Source organism: Rana temporaria, chromosome 2, assembly GCF_905171775.1.
Source record: "Rana temporaria chromosome 2, aRanTem1.1, whole genome shotgun sequence".
Lineage (NCBI taxonomy): Eukaryota > Metazoa > Chordata > Amphibia > Anura > Ranidae > Rana > Rana temporaria.
The window spans coordinates 387,338,673-387,359,258 of record NC_053490.1 but is presented as its reverse complement, the minus strand read 5'-3'; the positions used below and the strand labels follow the sequence as shown (position 1 = coordinate 387,359,258).

The 20,586-nt window shown below is 45.5% G+C and overlaps 1 protein-coding gene across 4 annotated transcripts in view; it reads left to right on the top strand.

Annotated features, from left to right (window-relative positions):
- LOC120927347 (transcription elongation factor A protein 2-like) overlaps positions 1-20,586 on the top strand; it is a 188,665-nt gene that overhangs the window by 146,277 nt on the left and 21,802 nt on the right. For 2 of the 4 annotated variants that reach the window (XM_040337946.1, XM_040337945.1), the window contains exons 7-13: positions 10,797-10,865; positions 14,736-14,804; positions 16,835-16,888; positions 16,963-17,031; positions 17,109-17,186; positions 17,257-17,393; positions 20,285-20,341. In XM_040337946.1, the coding sequence (XP_040193880.1) occupies positions 10,797-10,865; positions 14,736-14,804; positions 16,835-16,888; positions 16,963-17,031; positions 17,109-17,186; positions 17,257-17,393; positions 20,285-20,341 (533 nt within the window). The remainder of the gene's footprint in view (positions 1-10,796; positions 10,866-14,735; positions 14,805-16,834; positions 16,889-16,962; positions 17,032-17,108; positions 17,187-17,256; positions 17,394-20,284; positions 20,342-20,586) is intronic. The other 2 variants (XM_040337947.1, XM_040337948.1) reach the window with 2 other exon arrangements.

Sequence of the window (20,586 nt, the reverse complement as noted above, 5' to 3'; positions counted from 1 at the left end):
AGCTTTACCACTGCTGTGAAACCGAAGATCTCTCTGTGGCTAACTCTCTGTCTCTTTGTCTGCTCTGCCCTTAGTACAGCGGCAGAGTCCTTGTACTCAGCCTCTCTGGGCTAAAGAGACATACTTGCACAGGCAGTCATTGGAGACTGGGTTACACCACAAGCTCTACTACTGATGTGAAACTGGCACAGTACACATGGGTCTGGGAAGTAACACAATGCGGACCCCAGTTCCCAAACGTCAGATTCCAGATTATCTTTGCCTCTTCCTAGCCAATTTACAGAATGAGTCTTCAGAGACTGGGTCACACCAGAGGCTGTGCCATGATTCTAGACCTTGAGAGCACCCTGTGGCTAACTAAGACGGTACATAAAGGGGGCTATTTATAAAAATAATTGCTGTGCGGATGTCCCAAGCATTCGTATAACTGCCAGGAATAATCCCTGTAATTTGCCTAATATGTTTATTTCCTTTTTGTTGTCATCTAGTGGCCAGAATGCTGAATTTTCCGAAAATACCTCAGTCAGGGAAATGCTACATGTGACAGAACCCACTGTCACTGTGTGTTTTGGAAAGAACTGTGTCCGTGCCTCCTACCGACAGACTATGGGCCCGAAGATACTGGAGACCCGGGACAAGCTGGCATGGATGTAATGTAATGTTACAACCCTTCTCCCCCACCCCCCCTCTTGTTGCTGTGTCTAATTGTGTTGATTCATGACACATAGACAATGGCCTAGACTGCAGACATCTCTCCGCAGGGGGTGTGTATTGAGGCTGCCTGCTTACCATAAACTCATTGGGTATCTGTAGACTGTTTCAATGTACAAATGTTCAGTTCCCATTGGTTGTTGGCTAAGGGGAATGTCCCTAGCTCTGTGTAACTGTATGTCTTGGAATTTAATAAACAGTTTAAGCTCTGGATGTTTAACCCTCAACACCTGTGTGGATTGTCTCGTGATTGAGGGGTTAAGGGCTGGTTATGGCGAGGTTGCAGGCTGCGGGTGCATTTGGAGGACAGGAGACACAGGTCTGGCGGATGTGCCCACCTGGGGTATCTGAGATCCGTCACAGTGGTGGCAGCAGTGGGACGTCTCCTGCAGTCCAGGACATCCAAACCACCACCAGGATTCAAGATCTGGGCAGCTGCCGAGGAGCGATACGGGGACCAGCCAGCATGAGAGCGGAGTTCGGGAGGAGGCTGCAAGGCATGCGGAAGAAACATCAGGGACCAGTGACAGAGCGCACCATGCTCGGCTGGGAGGATGTGATCCGCCGGCAACTCTGGCATGAGGCGCTAAGCTACGAGCGGCGCCAGCAGGGGAAGATCCTTCCCTCCTCCTCAGAGATGTACTGGACGCAGTACCGTGCACGAGAGGTGTTCCTGAGGGAACGACCGCGAGATGATTGGAAGACGGAGCTCGGAAGATTGGTCCAGGAGGAGATGAAGCTGGACGCCAGCTACAGAGCCCTCCGGTGGTTCGCAGCTCAACTGTGGCCAAGTACAGCAGATGGCAGCACGACAGAAGGCGTTGGCTACGGCGGCGTGGGGCTGCTCCATCAAAAAATGTACGGAGACCCAGACTTTGGGAGCGATGAGGAGTGGAGGCTGGAAAACATCCTGGACTTCCGAGATGAGGTGCTGGACCTCCCCGAAGAGGCGTGTGACCCGGAGGAATTGGAGTTCCTGGTTGAGCAGGAATGGGAGCTCGAGATTGCCTACAAGCGACTGTTTGACGGTAACCAGCAGCCTGGCATGGCTCCCGTTGCCTGGGACTGTCCACGAGAAATTGCAGACATACAAAAAGATGAGGAGCAAATGGGGCCAGGGGTGACCCTACGTTTTCCCGTCCTTACCGCAATGGAAGAAGCAGCGATGATACAGAGGGCACTGCGAGTGCTAGAATGCCGGAATGCAACGGAGGTTTCCCAGGCAGCGAGAAGCATTAAGGTCTCAGAAAGAGGAGTTGAGACAGGCGCTGGAAGGCTGGGAAATGGTGATCAGCAGCAAGTCCAGAGTATCTCATCTGGTGCCCCAGCAGAAGCGCTGGCTACGGGGCAGAGTGCCGCTCGCCTCTGTCCACCCTCAGAGTTAGATCCAGGAAGTCCGAGGGAGGACCTCAGTGAGCTGTTTCCCCAGCACTTGGACACTACCCCAGTGTTTATCCCCCCAGCAGAAGCGCTGGCTACGGGGCAGAGTGCCGCTGGCCTCTGCCCACCCTCAGAGTTAGATCCAGGGAGTCCGAGGGAGGACCTCAGTGAGCTGTTTCCCCAGCACTTGGACACTACCCCAGTGTTTATCCCCCCAGCAGAAGCGTTGGCTACGGGGCAGAGTTCTGCTGGCCCCTGCCCAGCCCTCAGTATGTTTTTGGAGGGTTTGGGAGACAGCCCCTGTCAGAAGTCACCCCAGTGGCTGGTCACAGAACCGGCAGGGAAGAAAACCCTTCCCCCTCTCCAGTGGCTGTACCCAACTTTTGCATATGTCCCCCCGGCAGAAGCGCTTGCTATAGGACAGAGCGCTGATGGTCTCTGCCCAGCATCAGAACAAGAGATGAAGAATCCGGGAGATAGTCCCTGCAAGATACCTTCTCAGCGGCTGGTAACTACACCAGGAGAAAAGCAAGTACCTTTTCCTCCCAAAATGCATAGCCCTACCAGCCTATGTTCCCTCCCAGCTGAAGCGCTGTCATTGGGGCAGAGGATTATTCAGCTCCCTCCAATATCTGCAACCCAGCCCCGGATCAGAGGAGTGCAGACAGTTGTTCCCACTCTGCAGCGGCTGTTTTTATTCATGGGAGACCCTATGTGCAGTTTTGCTCCCCAGCGCCAGAGTCGTACTTTTACTTTTCCTGGTTGCCTGGGGTGGAAGTTTGTGACTAACGCAGGTCCAGACCAGTTGGGGGTCAGGAACCTGGTTAGTCTGTTTTTAAAAGGGGAGAAATGTGACAGAACCCAGAATGTAACTGTGTGTTTTGGAAAGAACTGTGTCCGTGCCTCCTACCGACAGACTATGGGCCCGAAGATACTGGAGACCCGGGACAAGCTGGCATGGATGTAATGTAATGTTACAACCCTTCTCCCCCACCCCCCCTCTTGTTGCTGTGTCTAATTGTGTTGATTCATGACACATAGACAATGGCCTAGACTGCAGACATCTCTCCGCAGGGGGTGTGTATTGAGGCTGCCTGCTTACCATAAACTCATTGGGTATCTGTAGACTGTTTCAATGTACAAATGTTCAGTTCCCATTGGTTGTTGGCTAAGGGGAATGTCCCTAGCTCTGTGTAACTGTATGTCTTGGAATTTAATAAACAGTTTAAGCTCTGGATGTTTAACCCTCAACACCTGTGTGGATTGTCTCGTGATTGAGGGGTTAAGGGCTGGTTATGGCGAGGTTGCAGGCTGCGGGTGCATTTGGAGGACAGGAGACACAGGTCTGGCGGATGTGCCCACCTGGGGTATCTGAGATCCGTCACACTACAATATGGCCACTAGATAGAAAATAAAGGAAAAAAAGGAAATAAATTCATTAGGAAAATTAGAAAGATTATTTGTGACACTCAACTTATTTAAGAAAAAGTGCTATACGCCGATGGTAAGGAGGAATTGTTTAGTAAAATCTGGTTCTATGTGGTTTGACTCCACATATTGCTCTGACTACGTTAGCTGTAGAAAGCTGTAGCTGTAGAATGAGTTTTTCATTTTTTTTCTTTTTGCAATGGCGTTTTTTAGCTGTAATATTTTTTAGCTTTTTTAAACAAAATTATACTCCCACAAAAGCTTATTGCTCAAAAAACACTGACACAGAATAGCCGCCTTTTTTAGAGTTTTTAGGGCCAGTTCACACCAGACGCAGTTCTGTACAGTTTTGCGTGCATTTTTTCTTCACTAAAAATGCATGCACAGTGTTTTCCATGTACAGTAAAACCTTGGTTTGCGAGCATAATTAGTTCCAGAAACATCCTTGTAATCCAAAGCACTTGTATATCAAAGCATTTTTTACAGGGTATAAAAGAGAAGAGAGGCACCTCTAATGCCGTGTACACACGATCGTTTTTTCCCGTACACACGATCGTGTGGGGGCCCCATCGGACTTTTTTTCCATCGGTGTAAAAAAATAGAACATGTTTTAAAATTTTCCGATGGAAAAAAAAACAATAGGAAATTCCGATCGTCTGTGTGGAACTCCATCGGAGAAAAATCCACGCATGCTCAAAATCAAGTTGACGCATTCTCAGAAGCATCGAACTTCATTTTTTTTCGGCTTGTCGTAGTGTTTTACGTCACCTCGTTTTGGACGTTCGGAATTCAGTCTGATCGTGTGTAGGCAAGACTGATGAAAGTCAGCTTCATCGAAATTCCGACGTAAAATTCCATCGGATTTTATTACATCGGAAATCCGATCGTGTGTACGCAGCATTAGTGTAGCAATAAGTTGCTAAATGTTGTACCTTCATTAAATGTAACCATATTGCTACACTTAGAGGCTCCTCTCTTCTTTTTTATACTCAGTTGGGCCATGACGCTACTCTTATATCAAGACATCGCTTGTATATCAAGGCAAAATTTATTAAAACATTTTGTTTGTCTTGCAAAATGCTCTCAAACCAAGTTACTCTCAAACCAAGGTTTTACTGTATTCCAATGGCTCTAGTTGGCTCTAGTTCACACCATGCAGTCAGTTTTCGGTCAGTTTACTGTGCAGAAACTTACCAAAAACTGACTGCATGGTGTGAACTAGAGCCAACTAGAGTCATTGGACTACATGGAAAACACTGTGCATGCATTTTGTGCAGAAAAAAAGCACACGGAACTGCGTCTAGTGTGAACTGGCCCTTAAGCTTTTTTCAGAGTTAGAGCAGTTTTCTAGTTGAAAAACTCCTCTCAAAACCCACTATTCCAGGGTATTTTTTTTTTCTAGCCAGAAAACGCCCCTGCCAAAAACTGCTGATAACAGCCTTATGTGTGCATGGACACATAGGATAACATGCTGTAGAAAAAAAAACATCTGACGCCAAAAACATCAGCTGTTAAAACATCCAGTGAGCATGAGGCCTTATAGTGGCAAATGAGACGGTATTGTTATTGCGCCCTTCATTTCCTGTAAAGTATTTTCTGCAACGCAAAGTGTTTTAGTCATATGGTTTGTATATATTTTTTTAAATATCCACTTAAGCCCCGGACCAATATGCAGCCTAAAGACCCAAGGGGTTTTTACAGTTCGGGACTGCGTCGCTTTAACAGACAATTGCGCGGTCGTGCGACGTGGCTCCCAAACAAAATTGGCGTCCTTTTTTCCCCACAAATAGAGCTTTCTTTTGGTGGTATTTGATCACATCTGCGGTTTTTAGTTTTTGCGCTATAAACAAAAATAGAGCAACAATTTTGAAAAAAAAGCAATATTTTTTACTTTTTGCTGTAATAAATATCCCCCAAAAACATATATAAAAACATTTTTTTTCCTCAGTTTAGGCCGATACGTATTCTTCTACCTATTTTTAGTAAAAAAAATCGCAATAAGCGTTTATCGATTGGTTTGCGCAAAATTTATAGTGTTTACAAAATAGGGGATAGTTTTATTGCATTTTTATTTTTTTTTATTTTTTTACTACTAATGGCGGCGATCAGCAATTTTTTTCGTGACTGCGACATTATGGCGGACACTTCGGACAATTTTGACACATTTTTGGGACCATTGTCATTTTCACAGCAAAAAATGCATTTAAATTGCATTCTTTATTGTGAAAATGACAGTTGCAGTTTGGGAGTTAACCACAGGCGGCGCTGTAGGAGTTAGGGATCACTGTGTATGTGTTTACAACTGTTTGGGGGTGTGGCTGTAGGAATGACGTCATCGATCGTGTCTTCCCTATAAAGGGAATGACGCGATCGATGCGCCGCCATAGTGAAGGACGGGGAAGCCGTGTTTACACACGGCTCTCCTCGTTCTTCAGCTCCGGGGAGCGATCGCGACGGAGCGGCTATAAACAAATAGCCGCGCCGTGGTCCCGGATCGCTCCCCGAGCGGACCCGACCTCCGCATGTAGCGGGGGGGGGTCCCGATCGGACCCCCCACCCGCTAATAGGGGAGGACGTACCCATACGCCCATGTGCCTGTACGTGCCATATTGTGGACGTATATGTACATGGGCTGGTCCTTAAGTGGATATAATAAAGAATTTATAAAAAAATAAATAAATAAATAATAATAATAAAATTTACCTAGATCTTTCTTGGACACTAGCAAAAAAATGAAGCACAATGGTTAGGGGCAGTGTTATAAGGGGGTTGGCTTTCAATGATTATTCTGTTTGCCAGCATAACCCAATTGTCTCAGCACAACTGAATGCTGTGTCCCTTTGTAAAGAGACTGGAAAATTATGGGAAATTTCTTGGGGAGATCTATTGGCAGCATCTTTGGTCCAGCTCAAATAATGCCCTCCTGCTGAGTCCTGCCTGCATTAGTGATTTGCCATTATAGGTGTCCAGCAGGGCCGGATTAACAATGGGGCTGATGGAGCTGCAGCTCCAGGCCCCTTTCTCAAGATAGGCCCATTTGCCCAAAAAAAAAAAAAACATTTTTTCTTTTTTTTTTTTTTTTTAAGAATTTTTTTTTTAAGATCGAATTTGGGGGGTTGTAGCTCGATGACCAGAGGTCACAGAAACCCCACATTTGGGGGTAGGCATGGGAAGAGCTACCCCACAACTGGTTAAAATATGGGACGGCTATCATTTATGGTTCCGGAGATACGGGCCTGCTTGCACAGCCTGTCAGAAGCTACATTCAGAGCGGCCAATATAAATACAAGCTGACACACTACAGCAGACTGATAGGATCACAGTGCTTATAATAATTATTTGTATATTACTCATGGTAATTAACCCCTTGCCACCCAGGCCAATTCTGACACTTCTCTACTACATGTAAAAATCATCATTTGTTTTTTGCTAGAAAATTACTCTATGGTGGTCTTTGCACTTTTTATGTTGCACGGTGTAGAGCTGCACAATTCTGGCTAAAATGAGAATTGCAATTTTTTTGCTTAGAAGATAGATCGCGATTCTCTCACGATTGTTGCGGCGTAACATCATCTTTCACATTAAAACAAAAAAATAAATAAAAATGGGCTAACTTTACTGTTTTGTTTTTATGGTTTTTATTATTCATTGAAGTGGGAAAATGCAGTGTGACATAAAATATTGCAGCAATAGCCATTGTATTCCCTAGTGTCTCTGCTAAAATATATATAATGTTTGGCAGTTCCAAGTAATTTTCTAGCAAATAATATTGCTTTATAACTTAAGAAACAAGTGTTGGACTTTAAGTGGTTAAATTTAGTTACAATATTAGTTACAATGTTTCATTTTGTTTACAAACTTCGCAGACTGCCCAGATTTGTTCTTTACACACAGAAGTGTATCCCTTTGATCTAAGAAGGAAGTGTCAGTTACAATGTTTCCTGTTAAAAACTTGGCAGACTGCCCAGATATTTTCTTTTGACAGCTGAAAGTCTCTCCACTTGTTATATGAAAGAATCAGCAAACTCTGCATTGAAGATGTCAGGGGGGTTGAATCGAGATCACAATTTTTTTAACGATTAATTGTGCAGCTCTAGCACGGTATTTGCGCAGCAATTTTTCAAACATGTTTTTTTGGAAAAAAATGTTTCATTCATTAAAAAAAACAGTTAGTTAAGTTAGCACAATTTTTTTTTTGGTATCCTAAGCGATGCTTTACATTTTTTTAGGTTACATGTTTAGAGTTACAGAGGAGGTCTAGTACTAGAATTATTGTTCTCGCTCTAACGATCGTGGCGTATGTAACCTGTGTGTATCTGGCTCTGATACTACCAGTGCCTACCCAGCCACTGACTAGTATCTCTCCCCAGCCTGTCCCCACACACCCTCTCACCTGCTGACCTGTGGATGGGGGAATCACTCCTGCAGTGTTATTGTGTTCTGCCAGTGCGTACAATGATCAGTGTTGCTAACTTTAGCTGGCAGCACTGATTGTTTTAAGAAAAAAAACCAGGCTGGTTGTACTCAAGTTGATTAATAGATTGACTTGTGTAAAACCAGCTAGCCCATACATAGATTGACTATGGCTGGTCTCTGCATAATTGGCGTAATTTCAATCCATGTATGACCCGCTTAACCACTACTCAGTCCCTAAATATCCTTCCACTCCTGTACATAGTGCTCACTGTCATACTCTCCACACTTCTCTCCTATACATAGTACCCACTGTCATACCCTACACACTCCTCTCCTGTACATAGTGCCCACTGTCATACCCTCCACACTCCTCTCCTATACATAGAGCCCACTGTCATACCCTTCACACTCCTCTCCTGTACATAGTGCCTGCTGTCATACACTTCTCTCCTGCACTTAGTGCCCACTGTCGCACCCTCCACACTCCTCTCCTGTACATACTGCTCACTGTCATACCCTCCACACTCCTCTCCTATACATAGTGCCCACTGTCATACCCTCCACACTCCTCTCCTATACATAGTGTTCACTGTCATACCCTCCACACTCCTCTCCTATACATAGAGCCCACTATCATACCGTCTACATTCCTCTCCTGTACATACTGCCCACTGTCATACCCTCCACACTCCTCTCCTGTACATACTGCCCCATCATACCCTCCACACTTCTCTCTGGTACGTACTACCCTCTGTCATACCCCCTCACTCTTCCTGTACATACTGCCCATTGTCATACCCTTCACACTCCTCTCCTGTACATAGTGCTTTTTTCCGTACCCTTTGTACTCCTCTCCTGTACATAGTGCCCACTGTTAGACCCTCCACATTCCTCTCCCTCACCTGCACATACTTCCCACTTATATACCGTCCATACTCCTCCCCTATGTCGCTTACCCACAAAAACAGTTCTTTAAAATTATACTGAATATCCTCAATGTTACCAGCTCTAGAATGGACACACTTTTGTTAGTTCAACTAAAGGAAATATCAGTTCTCATATTTGTTCTGCCCCATTATTAGTACTCATTTAATTTTGTGATTACTACTATGATGTATAGAGGAACATCGGGGATCTCAGCTACTCTAAATATAGCACTTATATAAAAAAGTGGCCCTGAAAATATTTTTTAAATGTTGGCAACTGTGCACTTAGGCACTGCCCAAGGGCCACCGTCCACCGGGTCAGTAGGGGGCCCCATGAGAGGCTCCTGGGATCCTGTGATAATAAAGCGGTAGTAAACTTTCCTGACATTACTACTTTTTAGAGGCCCTGGGGTAGGTTATGCCACAACGTACAAGTATGCACAGAATATTAGCACATTAGTGTACACTTAAATTTTCAGACTGAGCCCTCCAGTGCTGCGCTGAATCAGGCGGGGCCTGGGCGCTTCCATCTTCACCCGGTCTTCCTTCTGGGTTCTGTGCCTTTGGTCACTTGCCTTGGCTGGGCTGCGTTCATGTCATTCCCACGCATTTATTTATTATTTATTACACCCCATTCACACCTCCGCGACAAAACGCCCGACGCCGGCCGCTCGTGCCGCTGGAGGGGAGAATTCCCATTGCTGTCTATGAGATGGTTCACATCTCATAGACGCCGTACACCTGCGGCATGAAAAAAAGTCCCGGACCCTTTTTTTCAGGCGGCATTGGCGTTCGGCCATACAAAGCAATAGGAAGGATTTGTAAAAAAAAAGTTACACTATTCGCGGCAAAATACGCCGCGTACGCGGCGTTACTTGTCGCGGAGGTGTGAATGCAGCCTAAAAGGCCCCACCAAAATCCTCAGCACCAGGCCCATGATGTTCTTAATCTGGCCCTGGTGTCCAGGTCAGTGGAACCATGGAGAAAGGGAAAACTAAGGTTCACCCAGTACTGTTGCTTTCCTCTACCTGCATCATCACTGTGCACTGCTCCCTCTCCTGCAGCTTTAGAGTGTGTTTCTTCTCAACCACCAGTACTCCCCCCTCTCCTCTACCACCATCACATCTCTTGCTCTGCACCTCTTCTTAGCATATAGTGTTCCGGGGATAGAGCTCTCCTCTCTCTCCAGTGTTCTCACATTCTGCATTCCTTGTATACTATGTATCACCCAGGGGTTAAGTCCTGGGGGAAAAAGTGTGGGAACTCCCACCCAAGATCCACTCCCCCACCAAAAAAAAAAAATGATACGCTCATATGCATAATTTCTAAACCGCATGTTTTTTTTTTTTGCGATCCACTGTACCTTAGTAATCCTTTATGTTACTGGCCCCTTCCTGTATATGGATTCATCGGGTAGTGTGCGGGTATTCCGTCACTTCCTCGATGCCGCAATGTCTCCTGGGAGCTTTTGTCATTGTTCCCAGAAGATATTGCGGAGGTCTGCCGTGAGTTATCGCGGGATTTAGAAAGAACTTTAAGCAGACCTCCGCATTGTCTCCTGGGAACAATGACAAAAGCTTCCAGGAGACATTGCGGCATCGAGAAAGTGACGGAATACCCGCATACTACCCAATGAATCCATATACAGGAAGCGGCCAATAACATAAAGGATTACTAAGGTTCGCCTGCCCCTGACAGTGACTCAAGCTGGGCATCGCCGCTTAGTGAAGGATTAGTTTGGACGGCTCGGCTGCTCTCGTCCTGCAAAGGGAACTGCGTTCCTGCTGTGAAAAAAGTGCAGGGACTCCGTTCCCACGCGTTCCTGCAGGACTTGAGCCCTGGTATCACCTCAAGGTTGGGGTACTATAGTGATATCTGTGCAGTAATATGTTTACAGGAGAAAGCTGATGTTTACATCATAATTTTCTCATACAGGGAATACTCCAAATTGAATTCTCCATCTCTGACAGAGCAGGCAACTACGAAGGAAACAAAGCTAAAAAGGTAAAGTTGTGTGTACAGTCAGAACGCCAAGTAGCAGCACATCAGTAGCACATAAGCATAAAACATGTTAAAAAATTATTAAAGACTGCAACTTATTCTGGACTTTTTCTTGTAAAATGAAAAAAAAATTATGTAATTTCCTCTAAAGATAAGTTTTCACTTCTTACCTTGCAAATCAGATGCATACCTTTGGAGCCTGTGATTGAAGGTGGGGTGGAAGATTTTGCTTAATCAAGCAGAGACTTAGTAGGATGACTGGTACATTTTGTATTTTAGGGTTACCTCTACTTGATTCTGGACCACCAGTTGTGATCCCATAGATCCTTCACCCCAGCGACCCACGTGGGCGCTATGGGGCCTGCAGCCAAATGGGGCCTGGCAGGGCCGGACTGGCCTACCGGGATACCAGGACATTTCCCGGTAGGCCGCCTGCCCTGGGGCCTCTTTGAGAAATGTCGCATACACACGATCATTTCGTCTGATGAAAGCAGTCTGATGGACCATTTTCATCAGACGAACCGATCGTGTGTGGGCCCCATCGTTTTTTTATCTATCAGTGAAAAAACTAGGAACTTGTTTTAAAATGATCTGATGGTTAAAAAAACGATAGAAAAAAACGATCGTCTGTAGGCACGTCCATCGGTTAAAAATCCATGCATGCTCAGAATCAAGTCGACGCATGCTCGGAAGCATTGAACTTCATTTTTCTCAGCACGTCTTTGTGTTTTACATCACTGCGTTCTGACACAATCATTTTTTTAACTGATGGTGTGTAGGCAAGACAGATGAAAGTCAGCTTCATCGGATATCTGATGAAAAAATCCATCAGACCGTTTTCATCAGATTCGTTGATCGTGTGTACAGGGCACTACGCTGTGGCTGCAGCATAGCTCAAAGCGAAGTCACGCTGTGTAACGGAGCTTAGTGTGAAAGGTTTGGTCGCTCTGTGATAAAAGTCCCACCCTCCTTCTAGACCAGCTCGTGTGATAGATGCAGTGTTTTGTCTATCACACAAGCTGGTCTAGGAGGAGGGCGGGACTTTTGTCACAGCGCGACCAAACATTTCCGGCTGAGCTCCGTGACACAGCGTGAGATGCACGCTTTGCCTGTACGTAATCCACTGCCACTAACTGGTGAGGCGTCAATGATTGGCACGGCAAGGTGGCAATGATTGGCACAGTAAGGTGACAATGATGGGCACAGTAAGGCTACATTTATTGGCACAATGAGTCATAAATGATTGACACAGTGAGGAGGTAATGATTGGCACAGTGAGGCGGCAATGATTGGCATGGTAAGGCAGCAATGATGGGCACAGTAAGGCTGCAATGAGTGGCACAGTGAGGCTATATTGATTGGCACGGTAAGGAGGCAATGATTGGCACAGTGAGGCGGCAATGATGGGCACGGTGAGGCTACATTGATTGGTACATTGAGGCGGAAATGATTAGAACAGTGAGGCGGCAATGATTGGCACAGTGAGGCGGCAATGCCTTGCATGGTAAGGCAGCAATGATGGGCACAGTAAGGCTGCAATGATTGGCACAGTGAGGCTACATTGTTTGGCACGGTAAGGAGGCAATGATTGGCATGGTGAGGCGGGAATGATTGGCACGATAAGGGTGGCAATGTTGGGCACGGTAAGGCTACATTGATTGGCACAGTAAGGTGTCAATGATTGGCACGGTAAGGCGACAATGATGGGCACAGTGAAATTGGTTATGCAGCCCCTGAAGGCAATGTGTGTCCTTCAGGGTCTGCATACAGTATACTGCATACTTTGTTGTTCGAAATTAATATAAGCTGTTGCCTGGGTACTGTGCCACATGGGTGTGGTAATTTGTTGTTCAATGGCATCAGTTCATTTTTTTGTGGGGGGGCTGTTTGCAGGGGGCGGCCCCATACAACATTTTGCTATGGGGCCCTGTGATTTCTAGTTACGCCCCTGCCCAGGAATATAGTCAGATGAAGTGCAGTTAAATGTGCCCCTCAACACAAATGAGACATTATGTTTAAAAAGAAGTCAATACATTTTTTTGTAGAGATGAAAAATCCCTTACTATCTGTTATGATGACAACTGGATTTCCCTCCTTATTTTTTCCAGTGAAAGACATTATCTAGGCCAGTGGTTCTCAACCTTTTTGAGACCAGGACCCAGAAAATTCTTCCAAAACCTTCCATGCCCCAACAGTAAAAAATAAAGTTAATACTCAATACTCAAAAAATTAGTAAAATCTGCATTGAAATGTTGGAAGGCTCTGGATGGACCTTAATGTCTCTGTGGGGGGAAGATGAAGGTTGAGGACTGTGCAGTAGACTTGGTGGCCCTGTAGGAGTCGTGAAAGGTTGGGGAAGCATTGTGGGCCACAATCAAATCTAAAAAGACAGTACTGTATAATAATTGCCCTGTAATTATATGAAAAGGAAGCAAGAAAATAACAACATTAATAAGATTTTGGAGGCTTGGCAAATGTCAAGCATAAAAATAACTATTAGCCAGATTCAGGTAGAGATACGACGGCGTATCATTAGATACGCCTTCGTAACTCCGAATCTGCGTCGTCGTATATTTAAGCGTATTCTCAAATTGAGATACGCTTAAATGTTGCTAAGATATGCCCGCCGGCGTATCTTATCTGTCTATTTACGCTGGCCGCTATGGGCGTGTACGCTGATTTACACCTAGAATGAACTTATTTTATTTTCTCCCTTTGGTCTGAAAATTATACAATGAAAAGCGGTGGCGGCTGGTGCTCAAAAATGTTGGGGGGGGGGGGGGGGGCAAAAAAACTGAACAAAAAAAAAACATAAATTTCAGCCACTGTGCCCATCAAACGCAGCTACTATACCCATCAATTGCTGACAATGTGCCATCAAATGCAGCCACTGTGCCATCAAACGCAGCCACGGTGCCCATCAATTGCAGCCACTGTGCCATCAAATGCAGCCACTGTACTCATAAATTGCCACCAATGTGCCATCAAATGCAGCTACTGTACCCATCAATTGCTGACACTGTGCCCATCACTCACCGCCACTGTGTCATCAAACGCAGCTACTGTACCCATTACTTGCTGACACTGTGCCCTTCACTCGCCGCCACTGTGCCATCAAACACAGCTACTGTACCCATCAATTGTTGATACTGTGCCCATCAGGCTCTAATCAGGTGCTTCTAAAAAACACCCCGCCACTGTAATTCAGGAGCCTGGCGCCAGACAAGGGGCCGGGCACCTGAATAGGGGGTGGCAGCGGCGACCATAGATAGATTCATGCAATGCATGAATCTATCTCTGGTGATAGAGGGATGGCAGGAGAGAAGGGGTGGTGCCTGTGCGCCCTTTATGGACGCACCACCACTATCACAGTGCAGGTGCATTTATATGGAGACTTGATTACACACAGGTGGATTCTATTTATCATCATTATTCATTTATGTCAACATTGGATCATTCAGAGATCCTCCCTGAACTTCTGGAGAGAGTTTGCTGCACTGAAATTAAAGGGGCTAAATTCTTTTGCACGCCCAATTTTTCAGTTTTTTATTTGTTAAAAAAGTTTGAAATATCCAATAAATTTCGTTCCACTTCATGATTGTGTCCCACTTGTTGTTGATTCTTCAAAAAAAAAATACAGTTTTATATCTTTATGTTTGAAGCCTGAAATGTGGCAAAAGGTCGCAAAGTTCAAGGGGGCCGAATACTTTCGCAAGGCACTGTAGTTAACTTCTGTGGGTGTATGATTGTAGTGGGTGTCAGCCACTGCGTTTGTAGCAATGCAGGTTTTAGGTTAAGGTATTATCATGATAACTGTGCATTAATAGTTTTACAGCAAGAATCTGTTGTTCACATTACAATTTTCTCATGCAGGGAATACCCTGAATTGAATTCTCCATCCATGACACAGCATGCAACCGCTAAGGAAACAAAGCTTAAAAGGTAAAGTGTGTGTCAGGACACATCATATCAGTAGCACATAAGCATAAAACATGTTTTTTTACCATTAAAGATATTCCATGCACAGACTACGGTTTGCGATCTAGGATTCTGCTAGTGAAAAGAAGAAATTTAAACCAGCTTATTGTGATTTCAACCACAGATATTTTTTTGCAAGCCACAATGCAAATAATTTGAGCACCTTGAAGACTGTGAGTGGTGATGTGCAATTATGTCTGGTACAGTAGTAGAATGAACTGGAAATTGATATAGTTAAAGTGATTCTAAATAGAAAAAACAAGCAAATATGACATACTTTCCTTTCTCTGTGCAATGATTTTGCACAAAGCAGCCCCAACCCTCCCCTCACCTCCTGGGGTTCCCCCACCAACCTTCTGGCTCCTCCCCCCTGCTGAGTGTCACTTGCTGTGAGAGGACACTAGTGTGCTCACTCCCAAGCCAGCTCTGTGGCTGCTCCCCCCCCTCGCTCTCTCCTCATTGGCAGCCACAGGAGTCAATAGCTTCCACTGCTGCCTCTCTGTCCAATGAGGAGAGAGAGCCAGCCAATAAGGAGAGAAAGAGCAGAGAGAGCTGCTGTTCTTGTGCACATCGCTGGATCGAGTCTCAGGTAAGTATAAGGGAGGGCTGTGGGAAGCTGCATGCAGAAGTTTTTTTTTGCCCTAATGCATAAAATGTCTAATGAGAACTGACAGCATGTTTTTTTTTCACTGGTAATAGACCTTTGAGGGTATTTTATACTATGGTTTGTATCTTATACACAGTCTCACATTGGGATCTCTGAGAGGCAGAGGGCCATTTTCTCCCTGTTATGTTGGGCTGGTGGCCCTGAATGGAGAAACTTCCTAATTTAGACATCAATAAGAGTAATACGTGCAGTCAATGACACATGGCTAGCATTTTATACCTACCTTATTCAGAACTGTAATCTCAGTATGTAGCAGAGGGAGGTCTTCCAGCACCAACTTCTTTTGCGGCTCTGAGACATCCAGTGACACCCTGTAGAAAGCTGGTGCTGCAAAAAGTGAAAAAAAATTGTCACAATAAATCATGTTCTTTAGTAAAAACAACCTTTTACCACGGCCACCAATCAATGAGGCACCACGGCATATTTTTCATGATGTACTTTATATAGTAAACAGAAATCTGTCCATAGAAAGCCAAAGGTTCCCAATCCTCCCTTGGCATTCTAGGACATGAATAGTACCAATGCTTGCCTTCTAAGATGCTAGGCTGACAGAAGTTTGGTAGTATATGTCTAGAACAGGGGTGCCCAACCTTTTGAAGAACAAGGGCCACTTGAGCGACTTTGTATTTGGTCGCGGGCCACAGTATGGGCCCTCAAATCTGCCCAAATGGAAGGGGACAGATACCCTTCTGTTTTTTTTTTTTTGGGGGGGGGGGGGGGAGTCGGATTGGAGGTAGGTGGGTGTAAACTGACACAAGTCTGTTTACATCTACTGCTCCATACAGGTGAATTGAGGGTCCACTGATCGTGTGAAAGGGGTCTAAGGCTGCTTTCACACTTATGCGCTGTGGTTTACCCCCACTGCGGGTGCACCTGTGGCTTTCCAGCAGGTTAGCTGCACTTTGCCATAGACTTCTATTATATCCTGCAGATGTGGAGCACTGTTTAAGTGCACCAAACCTGCAGGTTAAAACAGAGTGCATTGGATATCACTCTGTTTGTGGCAGGAGCCAGCGCTATACAGGAAGCATCAGCTTAGGCGGTTGCTTCCTCTACCGCCGTCTTCGCTCACAACACTGATTCTCTGGGATGGTCGGTTGGAAAACCGCAATCTGGGCTTGCCAACCCACTATCCCAGAGAAGGAGGTCGTGGGCCACATCAGAGGGCTCTGCGGGCCACATGTGGCCCCCAGGCCACTGGTTGGGCACCCAGGGTCTAGAAGCACAGATAAATATATTTTGATGACTTCTTCCAGGTATGCTCTATATGCAGCCATTACTAGATTTATTAGTATAGCAGGATATACTAATGTTGTACTCTTTGCAGGAGTCATTCTACTGATGTTCAGTCTTCATCTCATACTTCCAAGAAGTCAGAAAGGTAAGTTAGTATTTGATGTGGTTTCTAATGCAAGTTGAGCCTCCTTGATCATCCTATTTATGTACGTTTATTAGGAGGTTGTCTCTGAATGCCTCACCATCATCTGCCTCCAGTAAAAGTTTTACCACCCACAAAGAAGAAAGGTAAAGTCAATTGAGTAGCATTAGCATTTGAAGAAGAAAAAGACAAATATTGATTGCTTTCATTTTTTTCCACTCAGAAGAACCTCTGTTAGTAGTCCAACAACCAATGTTCGGAATGGATCCAGCAAACCCTCCACACATACCAAAGAAGAAAGGTGAATAAAGCTTTAAAGCAAACAGAGTTATTTATCTCTCTGTTACTGATAAATACTTTTTATCCTGTAGGTCAAGTGATGCATTGGGAAGCTCCCCTACTTGTGGCAGTCCTCCTTCGTCTGTACTTCTACATCCCTCTTATGTGACAGGAAACTCTGTTAGGGACAAGTGTGTGGAGATGGTGGCAGCTGCTCTGAGGACTGATGGTGAGAATACAGATGTTAGGTCACAGACAGATTAGGACAGAATTGGGCCTTAGGCCAGCTAGCAGCTTTTCCGTCCCCTCAAACCACCCTTTTTGACCAGTTGACATTATTAAGGTTTTTTAATCGGTTTATAGTAGATGCATTTGCAGTATGTGTGCTAGTATTTTCCATCGTTTTCTTCTTCTTATTATTATTATTATTATTAATAATATACAGGATTTATATAGTACCAACAATTTGTATAGCACTTTACAATATAAAGGGAGACAATACAGCAACAATACAATTTAATACAAGAGGGTTAGGAGGACCAGTGGCGGCCCGTCCATAGGGGGAGCCCGGGCGCCGCCCCCCCTCCCCAGTCAGAAGAAAAAAAAAAAAAAATTATTTAAACCTGTGCCTTTAAAAAAAAAAAAATCCTAAAAAGGTCCTTATGTGCACTGTGTCCGCGCGCCGGGCGCCGGGGACAGTGCGGTAGGAGTAGCGCCACGTCTGTGCAATCACGGGATTGCAGACGTGGCGCTACATTGGCAGCCAAAATATGCCATTGTGGCGCTTCCCAGCGCGCCATATGCTTCCGGCGCGATTGACAGTAGTATTGTCATTGGCGGGCGGGTGCATACACTTTCTATGTGCACCCGCCCGTCTCTGTGCTAGTTCCGACGTCACTGGACAAACAGGAAGTGACGTCGGCACTATCCAGCTCAGTGCGCCCGTTCGTGGAACAGGTAAGCTGCATTCCATGTCTTCCCCTCACCCCAGTTTGTACTGTTCTGTGCTTCGGCGGCAGCAGCAACAGCATCGGCGGCCGGCCGATCCCCCCCCTCCCGCTGGTTGAAAACTTTTTTTAAATGTCTGCCGTCAGGAAGCACCCCCTATTATTGTTTTTTTTTAAAATGCACATTCACTGCCTGATCCCCACCCATCCACCTCGGAGCCTTTTATTGTAGTTAGACTGCTGGGACTTTTAGTTCTCCATCTTCTCCTGGGGCTAATGGAGAAGATGGAGATTGGAGAACTACAAGTCCCAGCAGGTTATACATACAATAAGGCTCTGAGGTGGATGGCATGCACCTGAGCCCAGGAGAAGATGGGGAACTACAAGTCCCAGCAGGTTATAATATAAGGCTCCTAGGTGGATGGGTGTCTTATATTATAACCTGCTGGGACTTGTAGTTCCCCATCTTCTCCTGGGCTCAGGTGCATGCCATCCACACCCATCCACCTCAGAGCCTTATTGTATGTATAACCTGCTGGGACTTGTAGTTCATCTTCTCCTGGGGCTCAGGTGCATGCAATCCACCATCTATGGGACTACAAGTCCCAGCAGTGAGAAAAACTGGACAAAGATGGTGGATTGCATGCACCTGAGCCCCAGGAGACGATGGAGAACTACAAGTCCCAGCAGGTTATAATATAAAGCTCCGAGGTGGATGGATGACTGGACAGTGACACAGTGGGGACAATTGGCACAGCGGCATGAATGGGCACAGTGGTGACAATTGGCACAGTGGCTGCGTTTGGCATGGCACAGTGGTGACAATTGATGGCACAGTGACCACAATTGATGGCATGGAACAGTGGCTGCATTTGATGGCATAGCACAGTGGCTGCAATTCATGGCATGGCACAGTGGTGACAATTGATGGCACAGTGACCACAATTGATGGCATGGAACAGTGGCTGCATTTGATGGCACGGCACAGTGGCTGCATTTCATGGCATGGCACAGTGGTGACAATTGATGGCACAGTGACCACAATTGATGGCATGGCACAGTGGCTGCATTTGATGGCATGGCACAGTGGTGATAATTGATGGCACAGTGGCTGCATTTGATGGCATGGTACAGTGGTGACAATTGATGGCACAGTGGCTGCGTTTGATGGCATGGTACAGTGGTGACAATTGATGGCACAGTGGCTGCGTTTGATGACATGGCACAGTGGCTGCGTTTGATGGCATGGCACAGTGGTGCGAATTTTTTTTTTCTTTGTTTGCGCCCCCCCAAAATTTTTGAGCACCAGCCGCCACTGAGGAGGACCCTGCTCCTGTGAGCTTACAATTTAATAGGCTGGTGGAACAAAAGGTAATAACTGAGGGATGAACTGACAGGAAAAATAAAAGATTCAGTAGCTGAAGGTAGGATAGGCTCCCCTGAAGAGATTAGTTTTCAGGGAATGCCTATAAGTGGACAGAGAAGGAGATAGCCAGACAGATTGCATAATAAAGGATTGAGTTCTTCTCTATGCTATCCAAAACAATTATTTTTTTCAGATGTACTTTAAGTACCGTATATACTCGAGTATAAGCCAAGTTTTTCAGCCCTTTTTTTAGGGCTGAAAATACTCCCCTCTGCTTATATTTGAGTCAGTGTACCTGCATTCTTGACAGGTGTCCATTTTTTAAAAGTCACGGCTTCCTCGTGATAGGCATTTGACACTGTGTTCCGCCTATCACGGAGGTCCTCTCATCCTCGGACAGTTTACCAGCAGACACTGTGTTCAGTGTTCTGCCAATCTCTTGTACGAGGATGAAAGAATGTCCGTGATTGGCGGAACACAGTGTCTGCTGGGAAACTGAGTCCGAGGATGAGAGGACCTCCGTGATAGGCGGAATACAGTGTCAAATGCCTATCACGGAACGGAACGACAGGAGGAAGACGCTACTTTTAAAAATGGACGCCTGTCAAGAATTCAGGTATTCGGGCACAGTGAGACTGCAATGGGCACAGTGAGTACCGTATGGCACAGTGGGACTGCAATGGGCACAGCAAGGTATGACACACTGAGACTGCGCCATGAAATGTATGGCAACCCCCAAGGTTGAGGAAAGCTTCACAGTAACAAAATGGGGTATCCTAAATATTTATTTCCTATCTTTCCTTCTAGGTGACTATATAGAGTATGAAGCAAACTGTGACAGGCTTGCATGGGAGATAGAAGAATATATCCTTTTGAAATGTGAATATGATTTTTATTTCTGTTCAAGAAGATCTCTGATCATGATAAAAATGAAATACGATCATATTTTTATGCACTTGCATTGCATTACCTGTTACTGAGGGATACAATTTGATATCAGCTCCTTGCAGCCAAAGAAGGAAGGTCTCCAACTCTTTATGCGGGAGGGGGTGTAGGCAGTGGTGTATTTAAGTTTTATGCTGCCCTAGGCCTGACTAAACTCGTGCAAA